Source organism: Bos grunniens, chromosome X (assembly GCF_055505025.1).
Source record: "Bos grunniens cultivar Pamir isolate PY7600 chromosome X, Bosgru_T2T1.0, whole genome shotgun sequence".
Classification (NCBI taxonomy): domain Eukaryota; kingdom Metazoa; phylum Chordata; class Mammalia; order Artiodactyla; family Bovidae; genus Bos; species Bos grunniens.
Genome location: NC_141194.1, coordinates 31,811,352 through 31,832,189, shown reverse-complemented (window position 1 = coordinate 31,832,189; position 20,838 = coordinate 31,811,352). Strand labels below are relative to the sequence as shown.

General features: G+C 38.5%; 1 protein-coding gene across 21 annotated transcripts in view; it reads left to right on the top strand.

The window, feature by feature from the left end:
• The window catches only part of DMD (dystrophin), a 2,667,987-nt gene that overhangs the window by 828,570 nt on the left and 1,818,579 nt on the right, over positions 1-20,838 (top strand). For all 21 annotated transcript variants that reach the window (XM_086387503.1, XM_086387509.1, XM_086387510.1 and 18 more), the window contains exon 5: positions 13,618-13,710. In XM_086387503.1, the coding sequence (XP_086243629.1) occupies positions 13,618-13,710 (93 nt within the window). The remainder of the gene's footprint in view (positions 1-13,617; positions 13,711-20,838) is intronic.

Below are 20,838 nucleotides of genomic sequence, written 5' to 3'. Positions count from 1 at the left end.
TTATCTCATTGAGACCTCTAAACATTTCTATTTTACACATAGGGCAGGCCCAGAGGCCCCATGGCCATCAAGGGGCAGGGCATATTAACAAGTGGGGGTTTAGTGGGCATAGGAGGCTTCAACAGTACATGAACCATGAAATTCCAGATATTCAAGCTGGATTTAGAAAAGGCAGAAGAACCAGATATCAAATTGCCAACATCCACTGGATCATCAAAAAAGCAAGAGAGTTCAAAAAAAAAAAAAATATGCTTTGTTGACTATGCCAAAGCCTTTGACTGTGTGGATCACAATAAACTGTGGAAAATTCTTCAAGCGATGGGACCAGACTACCTAACCTGCCTCTTGAGAAATCTGTATGCAGGATAGGAAGCAACAATTAGAACTGGACATGGAACAACAGACTGGTTCCAAATAGGGAAAGGAGAACGTCAAGGCTGTATATTGTCACTCTTCTTATTTAACATATATGCAGAGGACATCATGAGAAACGCTGGGATGGGTGAAGCACAAGGTGGAATCAAGATTGCCGGGAGAGATATCAATAACCTCAGATATGCAGATGATACCACCCTAATGGCAGAAAGCAAAGAAGAACTAAAGATCCTCTTGATGAAAGTGAAAGAGGAGAGTGAAAAAGTTGGCTTAAAGCTCAACATTCAGAAAATGAAGATCATGGCATCTGGTCCCATCACTTCATGGCAAATAGACGGGGAAAGAGTGGAAAGAGATTTTATTTTGGGGGGGCTCCAAAATCACTGCAGATGGTGACTGCAGCCATGAAATTAAAAGATGCTTGCTCCTTGGAAGAAAAGTTTTGACCAACCTAGACAGCATATTACAAAGCAGAGACATTACTTTGCCAACAAAGGACCATCTAGTCAAAGCTATGGTTTTTCCAGTAGTCATGTATGGATGTGAGAGTTGGACTATAAAGAAAGCTGAGCACTGAAAAATTGGTGCTTTTGAACTGTGGTGTTGGAGAAGATGCTTGAGAGTTGCTTGGACTGCAAGGAGATCCAACAAGTCCATCCTAAAGGAAATCAGTCCTGAATATTCATTGGAAGGACTGATGCTGAAGCTGAAACTCCAATACTTTGGCCGCCTGATGAGAAAATCTGACTCATTTGTAAAGACCCTGATGCTGGGAAAGATTGAAGGCAGGAGGAGAAGGGGATGACAGAGGATGAGATGGCTGGATGGCATCACCTACTCCATGGACGTGAGTTTGAGCAAGCTCCAGGAGTTGGTGATGGACAGGGAGGCCTGGCATGCTGCAGCCAATGGGGTTGCAAAGAGTCGGACATGACTGAGCAACTGAACTGAACTGAACTGAACTGAGCCTCCTGACAAAATGGCCACACCCACTGAACTGGTCTTGGGCTGGAAATCCTGCACCTAGAGAGCCATTCCTCTAAAACTCTTGAGACTTTGGGGCTGAGAATTCTCACTAAAATGGCCATTAATTAAGGATATATTGAACAGAGTGTTTTATCAACTAAGTCCTTCGTGTGTGTGTGTGTGTGTGTAGAAGAATATTAACAACAAATTTTTTAAGTAGAGCAGTTCTACTTCTGTCATGCAAACACTTGCAATCTGTAAGGAAGGATTTAGTTTTTTAATTTTATTTATTTTTAATTGAAGGATGATTGTTTTGCAATATTTTGTTAGTTTCTGCCATACACCAATGTGAACCAGCCATAGGTGTGTATATGTTTCCTCCCTTTTGAATCTCCCTCCCACTGCCCACCTCATAAAGAAAAAAAGACTACCTGCATTGAAATTTTTATTGTGCTATATTCATTTAAATTTTCTTTATCTACTTTAATGTTTATGTTTTCTTAACATTATGAGAGTTTAGAAATTAGCTGCTTGAAGTCTTGTGTCAAAGAGGCAATGTATATACAAAAACACGGTTCTGCTAAGAGTTACCTTGAGATTTATGATTATCATAAACACATCCAAAATAGAAATTTTTAACTCATTTCACTAGTCTTTAAGGAGCTTTATCAAACAGCCCATTTTTTAGTCTGTCTTTGTTCTCAACACTTAATATGTGTGGCATATGGTGGGTTGGAAAGAAGGACTGATGCTGAAGCTAAAGCTCCAATACTTTCACCTGATGCAACGAGCTGACTCTTTGGAAAAGACCCTGATGCTGGGAAAGATTGAGGGCAGGAGGAGAAGGGGACAACAGAGGAGGAGATGTTTCAATGGCATCACTGACTCAATGGACATGTATTTGAGCAAACTCCAGGAGATAGTGAAGGACAGGGGAGCCTGGTGTGTTACAGTCCATGGAATCACAGAGTTAGACACAACTTCGTGACTGAATAATAACAATATGGTGGATGGTGAAAAATATTTAGTGAATGACTAATGGAAAAGAGTGAAGGCAAAAGGAAAAGTGGGGTGGCAGAGGATGAGATGATTAGATAGCAACACCAACTTAATGGGCATTAATTTGAGCAAACGCTGGGAGATAATGGAGGACAAACATTCCATGAGGTCACAAAGATTTGGACATGATTTAGTGACTAAACAACAACAACAAGAATATGTAAAACTTAGGCTTTGAAGTTAGGAGTAGTATCTTTACAGTGAGTTCACAGAACTAAGTCTTATGATGTATTCTAGGTCACAATGTAGTTTTGAAAGGTATTTTCCAATGCAAATCTCTATATTTGTTTAAAATAAAAAACAACCTTTGGAATGTGGAGATATGATGGGGAAGAAAAAATCCTGCCAGGTGAGAACCAAGACCACAATCGCCAATGCAACCCACTCTTTATGTTGTATATATTGAACTATTCATCATTTAATAATAAAAGATTCAATACATGCATCTTTCAATGGAAAAGTAGGTATGATTTATGCCCATAAGTCTTAAAATTGTATATAAAGCTTAAACACAGTACCAAAGTACATGCTGCAGGGCAGTGAAACTCCTTTGCTTTTTCTGCATTTTTGATCTTTTTAATGCATTATATTTGTAAGGATTATATAAATACTTGAAGAATTTCTCTTGAACATGTAGAAGTCTCTTCAGCTTGACTACATGATGGCAGATATTTTATAAAAGACACTTGACACATTTTTAAAAGCAAATCCTATTTGTCTAGAGTGTTGGAAAGAAACTTTCAGTTATAAACAGTTTATGAGAAGGAAATGTATGGATCTGAAAGAACCAAATATATAGAGGGTAGAAGTGCCTGTAAGATGTCTAAGTATCAGGAAGGATGTTTATATGATAAATCCCAATGCATGGTTTTTCCCTAAATGATAATTGTTGTTTAAGATTCTGGTCAAGGAAATCCACTCACACTTTTCAAGATGATATTTTATGGTTCCTTTCATAATCTTATCATTCTATGTGAAGTTATTTTCTGAGATTTAATTTGCAGCATTTCTCAGTTATTTAAACTCACATACCAAGACTGATAAGTACAAAGACTGCTTAACCTTATGCTGTACCCCATGCCTAATGAAAATAAATGCTCAGCTTATATTTTGCATATTAAGGAACAAAAGTGACTCCTCCTTAGGATAAATCTTGAAACTTGGAGTGATTTGGAAGAACCATATCTTTTGAAATATGTTTTCTTGCTGCTGCCAAGTCACTTCAGTCGTGTCCAACTCTGTGCGACCCCATGGACTGCAGCCTACCAGGCTTCTCCGTCCATGGGATTCTCCAGGCAAGAACACTGGAGTGGGTTGCCATTTCCTTCTCCAATGCATGAAAGTGGAAAGTGAAAGTGAAGTCACTCAGTCGTGTCTGACTCTTAGCGACCCCATGGACTGCAGCCTACCAGGCTCCTCCATCCATGGGATTTTCCAGGCAAGAGTACTGGAGTGGGTTGCCATTGCCTTCTCCCTATGTTTTCTTAGCCCTGAGCTAATATCAGTTGGCAGAATGATACATGATGTATTTTCATCGGTACCTATAGTTATGAAATGCCCTTCTCAGTGGTTGTCTAAAAAAGCAAGAAGTGGCAGATATCATTTATTGCAAAGATGATGGTTCCTTTATTGAATGAGATATAACTTTCTATCACATCCATGTTAGGAATGCAAATGCCTAAATTATTTACAAACTACAACTGGAAAAGCATCTCCCTGCTACCACCGAAATTTCAAGCATGTAAAAATTTGTAAGAGATGTATTCCTTTGAACTTTGTTAGATATATCACAGGAAGGTCACTCCCTTGCATTTATCTTTTTTTCTTGTCTTTTACCTTCGATTCTATGCTGGGAAGTTCTGTTTTCTTTTTTTGACATGGATATTTCAATTATTTTTTTATGTCAAATGTCCCTTATTCTAAAGTCACTATTAATCACTTTGTGTTCGCTGAACTCATTCTGCTATTCTTCCCGTAAAGCTAATTAAAAATAATATAAACTTGTCCAGGTCAATAATCTCCTTTCACTAAGATGTCACATTTCAGATTAACTTTAAATCTTATGGTTTTTATAAGTATTCTTATATCTTAAATATATCAATATTATATATATAAATTCTTTCAATATAACCACCATCAGTTCAGTTCAGTCGCTCAGTCGTGTCAGACTCTTTGCGACCCCATGGACTGCAGCATGCCAGGCCTCCCTGTCCATCACCAGCTCCAGGAGTTTACTCAAACTCATGTCCATTAAGTTGGTGATGCCATCCAACCATCTCATCCTTTGTTGTCTCCTTCTCCTCCTGCCTTCAATCTTTCCCAGCATCAGGGTCTTTACAAATGAGTCAGTTCTTTGCATCAGGTGGCCAAAGTATTGGAATTTCAGCTTCAGCATCAGTCCTTCCAATGAATATTAGGACTGATTTCCTTTAAGATGGACTGGCTGGATCTCCTTGCAGTCCAAGGGACTCTCAAGAGTCTTCTCTAACACCACAGTTCAAAAGCTCCAATTCTTCGATGCTCAGCTTTCTTCATAGTCCAACTCTCACATCCATACATGACTACTGAAAAAACCATAGCTTTGACTAGACAGTTTTGTTGGCAAAGTAATGTCTCTGCTTTGTAATATGCTGTCTAGGTTGGTCAAAACTTTTCTTCGAAGGAGCAAGCGTCTATTAATTTCATGGCTGCAGTCACCATCTGCAGTGATTTTGGAGCCCCCCCCCCAAAATAAAGTCTCTCACTGTTTCCACTGTTTCCACTGTTTCCCCATCTATTTGCCGTGAAGTGATGGGACCAGATGCCATGACCTTCATTTTCTGAATATTAAGCATAAGCCAACTTTTTCACTCTCCTCTTTCACTTTCATCAAGAGGCTCTTTAATTTTTCTTTTCTTTCTGCCATAAGGGTGGTGTCATCTGCATATGTGAGATTACTGATATTTCTCCTGGCAATCTTGATTCCAGCTTGTGCTTCATCTAGCCCAGTGTTTCTCATGATGTACCCTGCATATACGTTAAATAAGCAGGGTGACAATATACAGCCTTTCCCTATTTGGAACCAGTCTGTTGTTTCATGTTCAGTTTCAGTTGTTGCTTCCTGAACTGCATACAGATTTCTCAAGAGGCATATCAGGTGGTCTGGTATTCCCATCTCTTTAAGAATTTTTCACAGTTTGTTGTGATCCACACAGTCAAAGTCTTTGGCATAGTCAGTAAAGGAAAAGTAGATATTTTTTCTGGAACTCTCTTGCATTTTTGATGATCTGTTGCATATTGGCAATTTGATCTCTGGTTCCTCTGCCTTTTCTAAATCCAGCTTGAATATCTGGAAGTTCATGGTTCACATACTGTTGAAGCCTGGCTTAGAGAATTTTGAGCATTACTTTACTAGCGTGTAAGATGAGTGCAATTTTGCGGTAGTTATAACCACCATGGGATATCTAAATTGAGCTTGTAGAAAATATTACAATGCTAAATTGCATCCAAGCCTTGAAGGGATTGGGCATAAAACAAAACCTGGGATAAAATAAACATTATTCTCTTGAATAAACAATGGAAGAGAATTGTTCCTCATGCTCCATGTTTAGTAAACTCATTTAGGAGGTATAACACCAGGAAGTAACAGTACTCTCGGAAATATTTATATGTTAATCACAAAATTACTCAATATACCTTTTTGTACAAAATCAGATATTTCAGTCTAAGTATTATTGTGGGAACAGAATAGGAATCCCCTTTAATTTATGTTCTCACACCTATAAAATTGATAACACCGCCCACTCTATTCCAAGAGGCAATCCCTTAGGTTGCCTATGTTCATTTATTTTATTTTATTTTATACAGCCCTGCTCATTCTGACCCAAGGGATGTTTTCCTAAGAGTTCATTTTTAAATATTCTGTTGGAGTCACAATAAGGTTCCATTACATCAAGTCAAATGGTGAGGGAATTCCCTGGTGGTTCATTGGTTAGGACCCTGTGCTTCTGCTGCAAGGGGCTCAGGTTGGCCCCTGGTCAGGGAACAGATCCCTCATGCCATGTGGCATAGCCAAAAAAAAAAAAAAAGCAAATGGTGAGAATTTTCTCTTCTCCAGAATTATGTTTGAGTAAAACATCATCCACATATAATACTACAAAATTCTGAGCTAGAATATGTTACTTTCTGAGTTAAGTCTTCAGACTTATGCTTAAACAGAAGTTCCTGTTTGCAGGAACTCTTCTAAAGATGATTTTCATGTGGAGGTGAATTGTTCCTGCAAAAATTCAATATGTGCTATTTAATTTTCACACATAATATCAATTTTCACACCTATTCATTTGGTATCAGATGCTTTTATTCTGCAAATCAGGGAAACATAACTTTGGGTTTCCTTTATGACCTCAAATTGAATTTCTTGACATCTAGTGCCTGTCACAGCACACACACACACACACACACACACACATACACATACACAAACACACACAAACTGAATCCATTTATTAGCATATGTCATATAAATGTTTTTTGTTTTTTTTTTGTTTTGCTGTCTAGACAGACACATAATCATTCACTTAACATAGATATTAACATATTTTAATTTTTATTTTCCCTTTTCATAGTTATTAGGAAATTAGATTGATGATCTTTGGAAGATAAGATTCCAGAGCATATGTTAGGAAAAAATATGTAGAAGAAAAGAGAGAAGTGATTGTGCAGGACAGTAATGGTTATCTGAGAATAGCTAGCATGATTTATTAAAAAAAATATCACTTATAGCTACATGGTAAGAATGAGGCATTATTAACAATACCAAGCATATGAGAATTTAGAGTCAAAATGGGCTAGCCATTAAAATGGATAAATAAAAGGGATTATTGTTTGGTAAAAGCAATATTCAATAGACCCTGAATAATATGCCAAATGATTATCACTGCATCACTTGTAATTAAATATGCAGTATATGACTATAAGATGCACATTTCTTAGAGCTGAGAACTGTGAAAAGGTTGGTTGCTGCTGCTGATGCTAAGTCACTTCAGTCGTGTCTGACTCTGTGTGACCCCATAGACGGCAGCCCACCAGGCTGCCCCGTCCCTGGGATTCTCCAGGCAAGAACACTGGAGTGGGTTGCCATTTCCTTCTCCAATGCATGCAAGTGAAAAGTGAAAGAGAAGTTGCTCAGTCATGTCCGATTCTTAGCGACCCCATGGACTGCAACCCACCAGGCTCCTCCATCCATGGGATTTTCCAGGCAAGAGTACTGGAGTGGGGTGCCATTGCCTTCTCCGGAAAAGGTTGGTTGTCCCTGCCAAAAATGTAAGCTTCCTTGTACCAGTTTGAAACATTTATAATTCATCTTCACTGTTTTTTTTCTCAGTGCCCATAAGAATTAGCAAAGATCTGTTCAACTTCTCTGGTATTATTATTTTCCTACTTCATAGTGCCCTAACTTGTTCCTTATATTCCTTTAATTTTTTTTTAAGTCTTTATAATCCTGCAACAGTTTTTTTTTTTTTTTTAACAACTTCACACATGCTTCAATGTCCCTGAGTATAATACTTCTAATTCCCAACCATGTAATATCCTTTACACTTGTCCCCATATCGTTAGGCACATGCTCTTCTTTAAGTAATTTTTATTGAAGTATAGTTGCTTTACAATGTATTAGCTTCTCTGGCCAACAAAATGAACCAGCTGTTCATATATCCCCCCTCTTTGGATTGTCCTTCCATTTAGGACATTGCAGTACCTTAACTAGAGTTCCCTGTGCTATACAGCATTGGTCCAATCTTTATATTCTTTCTTTACAGACTCCATCAACACCGAATATCTCCTCTTTCCTTTGCTTCAGATTAGATCAGATCAGATCAGTCACTCAGTGGTGTCCGACTCTTTGCGACTCTCACAATGATTTCTTTTTCTCTACTGGGCCTCCATGAGACACAGTTGCCTACCTAATTTTTTTTCCAGTAGTTATAAATAAGTTTTACTGGAACACAACGATGCACGTTCCTTTAGATTCTGAGTGAGGCTTGTGTGTGTGTGTATTCCAATGGCTTCTTTTTTTGTTATTTTTATTGTGGCAAAATATACGTAACATATACCTTACCATGTTAACCATTCTTAAGTGTACAATTCAGGAGAAGGCAATGGCAACCCACTCCAGTACTCTCGCCTGGAAAATCCTATGGTTGGAGGAGCCTGGTAGGCTGCATGCAGTCCATGGGGTCACGAAGAGTCGGACACGACTGAATGACTTCACTCTCTCTTTTCCTTTCATGTACTGGAGAAGGAAGTGGCAACCCACTCCAGTGTTCTTGCCTGGAGAATCCCAGGGACGGGGGAGCCTGGTGGGCTGCCATCCATGGGTCACACAGAGTCAGACACGACTGAAGCAACTTAGCAGCAGCAGCAGCAAGTGTACAATTCAGTGGCATTAAGTACATTCACATCAGTATGCAACCATCACCACTATTCATCTCCAGAACATTTTCATCATCCCAAACTGAACTTCTTACCCATTAAAAATCTTCCTAGTCCCTTCTCCTTAGACCCTGCTAATCTCTATTCCATGTCCTTTCTATACAAATTTGACTATTCTAGGTATCTCTTGTAAGTAGAATCATGTACTATTTTCTTTTTCATTTTATGACTGGCTAATTTCACTTAGGATAATGTTTTCAAGGTTCATGGATGTTGTAGCATATATCAGAATTTCCTTTCCTTTTAACAATCAAGTGTACTCCTTGGTATATGTACACCATGTCTTGTTTATCCATTCATCTGTCAATAGACATTTGGATCATTTCCACCTTTTGGCTGTTATGAATAATGTGTTGTGAACATTGGTGTATAAATATTTGTTCTAATCTTTGATTTCTAGTTCTTTTGTATATATATCCAGAAGTTGTATTTTTGGATTCTGCCTAATTTTAATTAACTTTTACTATGTAAACTGCTGTTACCTTGTAAGCTTTGTGACATTAGTGGTTCTATCTTAGTCTTCTTCATCAGACTTGAGCGCAGTCCCTGACATAATACAGATTTGGTCTTAAATGGGATTTTATGGGGATAAATAAAAGGATGAATTATCTCCCTGTTCACACAGAGAATACACCTTCAATGAGAGTGGGTATGGGCTGCTGTTACTTAAGTGCCTGCTGCTCATTCTGAGTCTCCCCACAGTGAGCCCTATGGCAAGTCTAAATTACCAGCACTGATTCCTCAAGTATATATATTTTCTAAAAATTGCAGGTTCTTTATTTAAACAATTGAATGTTCAACAATATACGGTCTGATTCTCACTGCCACTATAATTAAGTCCTAGAAGGCAGGGATATATCTCCCTTTTATGTTCTAAGTACATTCAGTGCCTGACATATGAATTTGTTGAATGAATTAATCAAGAAATCAGTTCATAAATTTATAGCAGCTTTTCCACATGGAGAAGCTTCTCCCCTCTACTGCCACATGAGGAATCCCCAAATGAAATGTAGATGATGGTACTTTCTTGTTCAAGAGTTATTAATCTCCCCTGAGAGTGAAATTCTAGGAACTTGTTGTATCTATTTTGTATAATGAAAATGAAAGTATCATGGCAAGTTGTTATTTGCATGTATAGGGAAAAAATCTATATGAATGCTCAGTAATTTGAAATATTGATATTTACTTTAGCACTGAATTAGGAAAATGTTGCATGGGATACTACTAAAATTCAACTGTCCAAAGAGAAGCATCTCCATTGTAGAAATAAGTTAACTTGTGTACTGGCAGTATCACCTTGACTTTTTTATATCCAACAAAATCAAGGTCTTTCGCCTTAGCCAGCTTTCAGGATGCCTGGTCAGCCACTCTTCAGTAGAGCCTTACTTAAATGTCTCTATATGCTGGCTCTCTATATTTTTTTCAGGCTTACTTTTCTGTAGTGTTCATGTGGTATCATCTTCACATCTAATTTTCAGCATAGCTCAATAATACCCTCTACTATAAATTATATTTGGTATTAAACTATAGACTTGTATTTAGGTCTTTTATCTTTATTTAAATTATTCTATATTTTTTTCCTGTAACAATTATTTGTTTTAAGCCAGTCCACCAATAATTTGTATGTAGTTGGTTTATAAACATAAATTTAAGTTTTAGATTATCCATTGAACCTCCAAATAACTTCATGTGGGGAGAAAATGGGAGTAATTTGGTGATGAAACTGAAGAGTAGCCTTTTTATTGTTTGTCCACATAGCTCCATAGTTTTAAAAGTTATGGTTAATAACATTTAGAAAATTAAGATGAATGATAAGCAATATATTTTAGCATCGAGTGAGAAATAGTGAATCCATGTTACTGTTGGAAGAAACAAGAGGGAAAGACAGATCTAAGTGTAACAGTAAGGGTTTAGAGCCTGAGAGAATGAAAGGTTCACCCAAAATTAATCTTGGCTATTTAGTGAAGCTACCTAGAGGAGGATAAATGGGAAACTCTCTCAGGTCTGTGCCCTCAGGATAAGACAAAATGACAGAATCCTGAAGATAGTCAAAAGAAAATGTAACTATAGGCATCAGTGAGCCTAAGATAATAAGTAAGGAAAGAAATCTGAATGAATTCTCAACTTTCAACGCTTGCTCTGACAGTTTCACTTCCATTATGTAGACCTTAATCTTAAGTTGCATATTTGCTTTAATGTGATATATTTTTAAAGTATTCCTAGATACTCATTTTTTTCAGTTAACCTTTTTTTGAGATAATTATAAATTCACATGTAGTTATAAGCTATAATATATGTGCATCCTTAACTCAGCTCTATCCCAGTGGTACATTAACCATATTTATAATATTACCATGGACATCAACATTGATACAATCCACAATAGTATTTATATTCCTCAGTGTGCATGTGCACATTTTTTTTTAGTTCTTTACAACATTGTCACATGTGTACATTTGTATATCCATCATCAGAGTCAAGTGAAGAATAGATCCATCACTACAAGGATGCCTTGAGCTACCCTTTTATAGACACATTCACCCACCCCTCCAATCCCACCCCAGTTCCTAACCTCTGGCAACTGCTACTCTGTTCTTCATTTCTATCATTTTGTCTCTTCAAAGCTGCTATGTAAATAGAATCATATTGCATGTAACCTTTTGTTACTGGCTTTTTTTTTTTTTTCACTCAGCATGATACCCATGAGATTTACCTAAGTTGCTGCCTGTATCAACTGTATCAATAGCTGTTCCTTTTCATTGCAGAGTGGTAGTCCATGGTATGGACGTACCAATATGTTTAACCATTCACCCTTGAATGGCCTCTGGATTGTTCCCAGTTTTTGACTGTTACAAATACAGCTAGTATGAACACTTATATACAGAGTTTTGTCTAAACATAGCTTTCAATGCTTTGAATATATGTCTAAAAGCCAAATTGCTGGATTGTATGGTAAGCACTTGTTCACTTTTGTAAGAAACTGTCAAAATGTTTTCCAGAGTAGCAGTGCTATTTACATTTCTGCCAGCAACGCATGAGTGACCCAATTTCTCTATATCCTCATCAACATTTGATATTATCACTATTAAAAAAAATTTTTTTTGCCACTATAATCAGTCTGTAGTGCTAGGTCTTTATGGTTATAATTTGCATTTCCTTAATATGTGAAGAAAGCTGAGCACCGAAGAATTGATGCTTTTGAACTGTGGTGTTGGAGAAGACTCTTGAGAGTCCCTTGGACTGCAAGGAGATCCAACCAGTCCATTCTGAAGGAGATCAGCCCTGGGATTTCTTTGGAAGGAATGATGCTAAAGCTGAAACTCCAGTACTTTGGCCACCTCATGCAGAGTTGACTCATTGGAAAAGACTCTGGTGCTGGGAGGGATTGGGGGCAGGAGGAGAAGGGGACGACAGAGGATGAGATGGCTGGATGGCATCACTGACTCAATGGACATGAGTCTGAGTGAACTCTGGGAGTTGGTGATGGACAGGGAAGCCTGGCATGCTGTGATTCATGGGGTCGCAAAGAGTCGGACACGACGAGCGACTGAACTCAACTGAACTGAATATGTTGAAGCTGAAACTCCAATACTTTGGCCACCTCATGCAAAGAGTTGACTCATTGGAAAAGACGCTAATGCTGGGAAGGATTGGGGGCATGAGGAGAAGTGGACGGATGGAGGATGAGATGGCTGGATGGTATCACCAACTCGATGGACATGGGTTTGGGTGAAATCTGGGAGTTGGTGATGGACAGGGAGGCCTGGCGTGCTGTGATTCATGGGGTCGCAAAGAGTCGGACATGACTGAGTGACTGAACTGAATGGCTAGTGATGTTGAATATCTTTTCATGGGCTCATTTTCCTGATGTTTATGTGTAACCTGACTCCACCTAAAAATGTTAAGAGTGTGAAGGACAGGAGATAGGATTTGTCTTGAAAAAATAAAACTCTGCCAGATTTTAATTCCCAAATCCACTCTCAGATAGAGAAAAGAGAGCTGGGCATTAACTCCATTTTTTATTGTTGTTTTTTAGTCCCTAAGTTATGTGTCTGACATTTTTGTGACCCTATGGACTGTACCACCCCTCCCTAGCCCACCGCCCCCAGGTTCCTCTGTCCATGAGATTTCCTAGGCAAGAATAATTAAGTGAGTTGCTATTTCCTCCTCCAGGGGATCTTCCTGACCCAGGGATCTAACCGGGTGTCCTGCGTCTCCCGTGTTCGCAGGCAGGTTCTTTACCACTGAGCCACCTGGGAAGCCCTAACCCCATTGTTTAGTAGAGGACCAACATGTATTTCTAAAGCAAGGACATTTCAGTCGATTGCAGTCACCCCTAATTACAATAGCACTCCCTTGAGCTAGATCAAAGGGTTGATGAAATGTCTTTTTTTGAGTTTCAATTATGTACTAGGAAGCACTTCTAAATGGCAGGCATCCTTTATGAATTAGCCTTGTTATATATTTTATTTGGAGATACTCTTACTGGACTCTCTAATCTGCAGTAATGTATTTATATACTAAAAGTACATTCATTTCCTCTCTCTTTGTAAACATTTGGAGACATTCGTTTGTTATAGAAAATGCAGTTACAAATTGCAGTTTGTTTCATTTTTAGATTATTTTTCAAAAGCTATAATGCTGCTGAGGCTCTGGAAGTAGCTAAATGCAATTACCTTAGCATTTTGTTTTCTTTTCAAACAGTCATTTTGTCTGCTTCCTTCAAATGCTTCCCTTTATCTTTAACAGGTTGATTTAGTGAATATCGGAAGCTCTGACATAGTAGATGGAAATCATAAACTGACTCTTGGCTTGATTTGGAATATAATCCTCCATTGGCAGGTAAGAATCCTGATGAAATTTTTTTTTTTTTTGGAGGGGGAGTACAGTGGAAGGGGAGGTAACACATTGCTGATCCTTCCTTTAATTTTTGCTCTTGACCTGCAAAACAAATGTGTATCTCTAACAATGGAAAGCCCATCTCCATAGTGCTTCATTTTAAATTGGGATGATTGTCATTTGCATTGTGAAGTATCAGCAGATTATAAAACAGGTTCTAGCACATTTGCAGGAATATTTTTCTAAATTTTATTTTACTGGGTACAAATGAGGCAAAAAAAAATCTCATCAATATGTTAATAAAACTATTTTAAAAATATGTGTTTTCTGTAACTCACCTAACAGTAAATCTACATGGTTTTGTAAAAAAAAGAAGTATTTTTTCTGTTAATCACTATCAAATCAGTAAGACTTTGTGAATCGTGTGTATTCTCAATGTAAACTAATGCCAATAAGAGATTACTGGGATATGGTGATCTGTATATCTGTTATATACACAAACTCACTTCATAGTTTGATTTGGAAACTGTGTTGTTTTTCCAGAACCACCTCAGCAAGGGTCTTCTTTTTTTAAATATTTTATTTTATTTTTAATTGGAGGATAATTGCTTCACAATATTGTGATGGTTTCTGTCATACACTAACATGAATCAGCCATAGGTATATCTATCTCCCTCACCTCCTTCCCCATCCCACACCTGTAGGTTGGGTCACCAAAACAGATCACAAGTCATTTTGTTTAGTGAAGATTATGTAATACTTTATTCAGACTGATATGAGCTTAAGTTTTAACTTCTCCATTTACCATCTTAGTGACATGGATATAATGCCATCCATTTCTGGACCAAAATTCCCTTACTCTCAAAAATAAAAAAAAATAATGACCATATATATTTCTTATCAGAATTAAATGAGAGAATTCCATAAAGCACTCAGTACAGAGTAGCATTTTCATGAGAGGCATATCTTGCCAATAATGCTTTATTTCCTACTCATAATTTTAAAAATGGAGGATAATTGAGATGCTGGCTCTTTTTAGTTGTAGAGATTTTTTTTTTTTATAAAACAGCTTTTTTTTTAGATCAAAAGTATGTATCATAAATGTACCTGTTCTATGTGTAAAATTCAAAGTGTACCAAGTTGGTGTAGTTGTATTGCCCAGTGCTTCTCAAACTATTTTGACCCAATCTGTCAAAAATTTTAGAATAGTTACAGCATAGTACAGTCATCACAACAATCTAATTTGGACACATTTCCACGATTCTGAAAATAAATCTCATGTCCATGTTACCATCACTCCTGTTTCCCACCCCAACCCAAGGAACCATTCATCTATTTTCTGTCTCTGTATGTGTGCCTTTTTGGACATTTCATACCCAATGCACTCATACAATATGTATTCTTTTATATCTGGCTTCTTTCACTGAATATAATCTTTGAGGCCCATTCCTATTGTAGCAGGTACCACTACTTCCTTTAGTAAGGTTGACTTTCATCTTGAATTGTAGATTGGTCCTGCTCAGAGTCAGGCAGCATGTAGACCAGAGGTATACCTATTCAACTCAGCACCCATATTGTTCTCCCAATTGACTCGCATATCTTTTTATTCTCAACACTCTGAACTGGCTTAGTCCTATTTTATAGCAATATGGAGAGAGAGAGAGAGAACAAGTATAGCAGCTCACAGCAGAGAGTAGCTCAGAAGAGCCCAAGGTTCCCAATTCGGGGCCTTTTTCATATAGCGATGGTATCAAATAGAACCAGCAAGGCAGCATAGGACCCTCCACCAAACTGGTTTCCTTCTGTTGCTCAATACTTCTCAAACTATCTTGAGGAAGGAACCATCCCGCACGACCCCGCGCTTTCCCATTGTATGTAAATTACAATGAAATTTCAGCATTATGAAAATGAAATAAAAAGACACAGAGAACCCAAGCTTCTTTTTTATCACCAAACTCAAAAGACATAAATAGGACTCTATAAAATTTCTACAGATGTTTCTAATGGGCTATCAACAGTTGTTCTTATAGCCCAATAACAAATTGTTCATGTTGTAGCCACATATTCCAGGAAACAAACTCACTCAGAAGGACAATGCAGATAGTGGAGTGCAATTTATTACACCGGTGGGACCCCGACCAGTTTTTGTGAAAACCTTATATACCCTAAGTGTGTAAGGTTCCCTGAAACTAGTCTGAACAAAGGAAAAAGAAAGAGACAATCAAAATTAACCCACAATCATATGCCTTAAGCCGAGGTAGATAACAGTGGACAATTATCAATAGGCCTGTGGTCATACCCCAATAAGCATAATAGAATGTATGATTCTATTCGATTACACAGATAATTAGGGTATTCTTTTAGGCTTCAGAGAGCCCTGGGGCTCTTCCTTCCGGGGGGGGCCTGGTTTTCCAGTTGGTATGTAGTTTCCATAGACACTGGGCATATAGCTCAAAGTCCACAGTCCGGCCCAAGATGGAGTCCTGCTTTCAAGATAGAGCCTGTTCTGTTTCCTCCTTCATTCATGGAGAGACCCCAGAGTGCAGAAAATACTTTGAGTTGCACCAATGGTGGTCATGACAAAGCCATCAGGAGGACATAGGCTTGCTCAGAGCCCACAAAGGCTATTTTAATTGTATCTCTCACTCAAACTGTGTCTCATAGTATCTCACCCTTTCTTATTTCCTCAAAAGCCTTTCCAATTTTATGTCAACTCACTGCAGGATAGTTTCAAAACCACCCTGTCTGATCTTTTCTTTGTTTGCTTGTGAGGGTGCTCATTTTTATTTTATTTTTTAATGAGCATGGGAAAGGACTTTCACATGAGAAGTAGAGAAGGAATGCTTTTACAGTCCTTCCTGGTCTGAGACTTCTTTTATAGTCTTTTTTCCCTGTATGTCCTTGCATCACCATTTCCATTTGATTGCAAGAATGTAGACTCTTCCCACCGTCTACCTCCTTCCCTCTCTTCTATCACACTGTCCTGTTCTCCTAAAACTTCTAAAACAGTTTAAGAGTTACCCCCACTCAGTACTCCTCATCATAACCCAGTGAATCACAAAAGATATTTTCACCAAGAGTGCATATTTGCCTTCCTATTAAATAGTCAAAGAAGTCCTTGAATCTCAGTCAAGATTAAAGGACATTCTGGACAACCTAATATATTTTTCAGGCCTATCAGGTTAAGAAGGACATGAAGTGATGGAAAGATGTTAATCTTTGGTTCCAGTGTTACATACTTTGCTATTATTCATACCACGGTGGCCTTCTCTCTGAACTTGCAGAAACTCTGGAATGTCCATCCCATTTCCTGTATCACGGGATTTCCAATTTCTACTTAAATGAAATCATTAGCCGGAAAAATAATGCCTGTATTGAGGAGCAAGCAACTTTGAGCAAAATTGTGAAGTAGAAAGTATGTGTTAGGTGTCCCTTTCTTACATCTTTTAAAAGTACAAACCATCTTTTTTTGTGGAGAGGGGGTTTCAACTCAGTTCTGGGAACCAGCTGGAGATAAAAACACATCCTGCTAATGAAGCCAAATCCAGCCCCTGTACCCCAACACAGAATTAATTCTCAGAGACAGAGCTTTGGCTGAAGTAGAAAAGAATAGCTTAATTGCTTTGCCAGGCAAAGGGGGCCACAGGAGGATTATGCCATCAAAACTGTGTGACCACACCTAGGGGGATGGTGCGTAGTGAGGAGTTTTATAGTAAAGGTTCAAAGAAAAGGTTGTGATCAGCTCATGGATTTTCTTCTGGTTGGTTGTAGGGAAGGTACATGGGAATCAGCATCATCAACCTGGTTACAGCCAGTCTGGGGTCTACCGTGCTTGTGGGCAATTTCCAATCATTACCTGTTAATTTCTTCCACCTGGTAGGGGTTTCAGTCTCTGCAAAACAGTTCAAAGTTATTGTTATATGTATCCCTTGAGGGAAAACTGGGACCTTGCTCCCAAGGCTGCACTATTGTTTTCTTGACTGCTCCTCCCTGTCTCTATATCCCCCTACTTCCCTAATTAGCAACTGTTTGAACCTGCTGATTGGAACTCAGGGAAAGTCTTGGAGGCTGCTGCTGCTAAGTCACTTCAGTCGTGTCCGACTCTGTGTGACCCTATAGACAGCAGCCCACCAGGTTACCCCGTCCCTGGGATTCTCCAGGCAAGAACACTGGAGTGGGTTGCCATTTCCTTCTCCAATGCATGAAAGTGAAAAGTGAAAGTGAAGTCGCTCAGTCGTGTCCGACTCCTAGCGACCCCATGGACTGCAGCCTACTAGGCTCCTCCTTCCATGGGATTTTCCAGGCAAGGGTACTGGATTGGGTTGCCATTGCCGTCTCTGCTTGGAGGCTGAAGGAAGCCTATTTCCTGTAATTAAGAAATGGGGGACACAGGAAGGCTTTTATGTCCAGGAGTCCCACAGGGTTCTTGCTCAGTATCAGGTTGAGCCACTAAATTGAGCCGGTATCAGGTCAGCCCCCACCTTTGCTGGCTGCCTACAAAGAAATACCCAGTTGTAGGGCTCCTTCGCACTGGAATGTTTGTATTATCTTATATGGACAAGAGATAGATGGATTTTGTGCTGCTGAAAGCCGTTTCTGTAACCTCCTGCCTACCTAGTGCCTTCTGGGCAAAACAGGCCTTAATCTGGTCTTCTGCAGGTCTTTCACACACTACCATCCATTCTTTGTCTTAAGAGAAAACTACTCCTTCCTCTCTTTAGTCATGCCCCTCTGCTGTAACTCCTTTTAGTCACAGGATGGATTCTGGGACACAGACTCTGAGATTACAGGCAGGATGTTAATGGATACACATCCAAGAGCCTTCTTGAACTCTGTGGAGAGCTGGGAGTTAGAATGAGCCTTCAGAGTTGTCCTTAGTGAGGCTTACATGGTTGAGTCTTTATACACTTTCCTTTTATCAGTTGATAGGCAGGCTGCCCTAGGAGGGTTGTGACCTTAGGTGACATGCCTCAGCAACTCAAGTAGTTCCTGAAGGGACTCAGGGGTAACTTCTGCTCATGACAGTTGGAGAAACAAGCCCCTTCCTTAAAGGAGAATCCTGGTAGTACATCTCCACATCTATCCCACCTTCTTTGCCCCATTAACTCCTGGTCATTTTTTTTAAATGAGTGCTCAAAAACATTTCTTTTTTTTTTCTTTTAAAAATAGCTGTATACACCCCGCCCCCCCAACACACACACATACAGTTCTTTAAACTATAAATACCTCTCTAAGGTGCAATGAGCTCTGAGGGTGGGGGACTTTTTATTTTTTGCTTCAAAACTCACCTTAGGAGCAGCTCAGTGTCTCACTGACTATGTGTGTGTGTGCTTAGTCGCTCAGTCCTATCTGACACTTTGTGACCGCATGGACTGGGGCCTGCCAGGTTCATACTTATCAATAATTACCTTAAACATAAATGGGTTGACTACCCCAACCAAAAGACAAAGACTGGCTGAATGGATACAAAAACAAGACCCCTATATATGCTGTCTACAAGAGACCCACCTCAAAACAGGGGACACATACAGACTGAAAGTGAAGGGCTGAAAAAAGATATTCCACGCAAATAGAGACCAAAAGAAAGCAGGAGTAGCAATACTCATATTGGATAAAATAGACTTTAAAACAAAGACTGTGAAAAGAGACAAAGAAGGACACTAAATAATGACCAAAGGATCAATCCAAAAAGAAGATATAACAATTGTAAATGTATATGCACCCAACATAGGAGCACCACAATATGTAAGACAAATGCTATCAAGTATGAAAGGGGAAACTAACAATAACACAATAATAGTGGGAGACTTTAATACCCCATTCACACCTATGGATAGATCAACTAAACAGAAAATTAACAAGGAAACACAAACTTTAAATGATACAATAGACCAACTAGACCTAATTGATATCTATAGGACATTTAACCCCAAAACAATGAATTTCACCTTTTTCTCAAGCACACATGGAACCTTCTCCAGGATAGATCACATCCTGGGCCATAAATCTAGCCTTGGTAAATTCAAAAAAATTGAAATCATTCCAAGCATCTTTTCTGACCACAATGCAGTAAGATTAGATCTCAATTACAGGAGAAAAACTATTAAATATTGCAACATATGGAGGCTGAACAACACATTGCTGAATAACCAACAAATCACAGAAGAAATCAAAATATGCATAGAAATGAGTGAAAATGAAAACACAACAATCCAAAACCTGTGGGATACTGTAAAAGCAGTGCTAACGGGAAAGTTCATAGCAATACAAGCATACCTTAAGAAACAAGAAAAAGCCAAATAAATAACCTAACTCTACACCTAAAGCAACTAGAAAAGGAAGAAATGAAGAACCCCAGGGTTAGTAGAAGCAAATAAATATTAAAAATTAGGGCAGAAATGAATGCAAAAGAAACAAAAGAGATCACAGCAAAAATCAACAAAGCCAAAAGCTGGTTCTTTGAAAGGATAAATAAAATTGACAAACCATTAGCCAGACTCACCAAGAAACAAAGGGAGAAAAATCAAATTAATAAAATTAGAAATGAAAATGGAGAGATCACAACAGAAAACACAGAAATACAAAGGATCATAAGAGACTACTATCAGCAATTATATGCCAATAAAATGGACAACTTGGAAGAAATGGACAAATTCTTAGGAAAGTACAACTTTCCAAAACTGGACCAGGAAGAAATAGAAAATCTTAACAGACCCATCACAAGCACAGAAATTGAAACTGTAATCAGAAATCTTCCACCAAACAAAAGCCCAGGTCCAGGTGGCTTCACAGCTGAATTCTATCAAAAATTTAGAGAAGAGCTAACACCTATCCTACTCAAACTCTTCCAGAAAATTGCAGAGGAAGGTAAACTTCCAAACTGATTCTATGAGGCCACCATCACCCTAATATCAAAATCAGACAAAGAAGCCACAAAAAAGAAAACTACAGGCCAATATCACTGATGAACATAGATGCAAAATCCCTTAACAAAATTCTAGCAAACAGAATCCAACAACACATTAAAAAGATCATACACCATGACCAAGTGGGCTTTATCCCAGGGATGCAAGGATTCTTCAATATCTGCAAATCAATCAATGTAATACACCACATTAACAAATTGAAAAA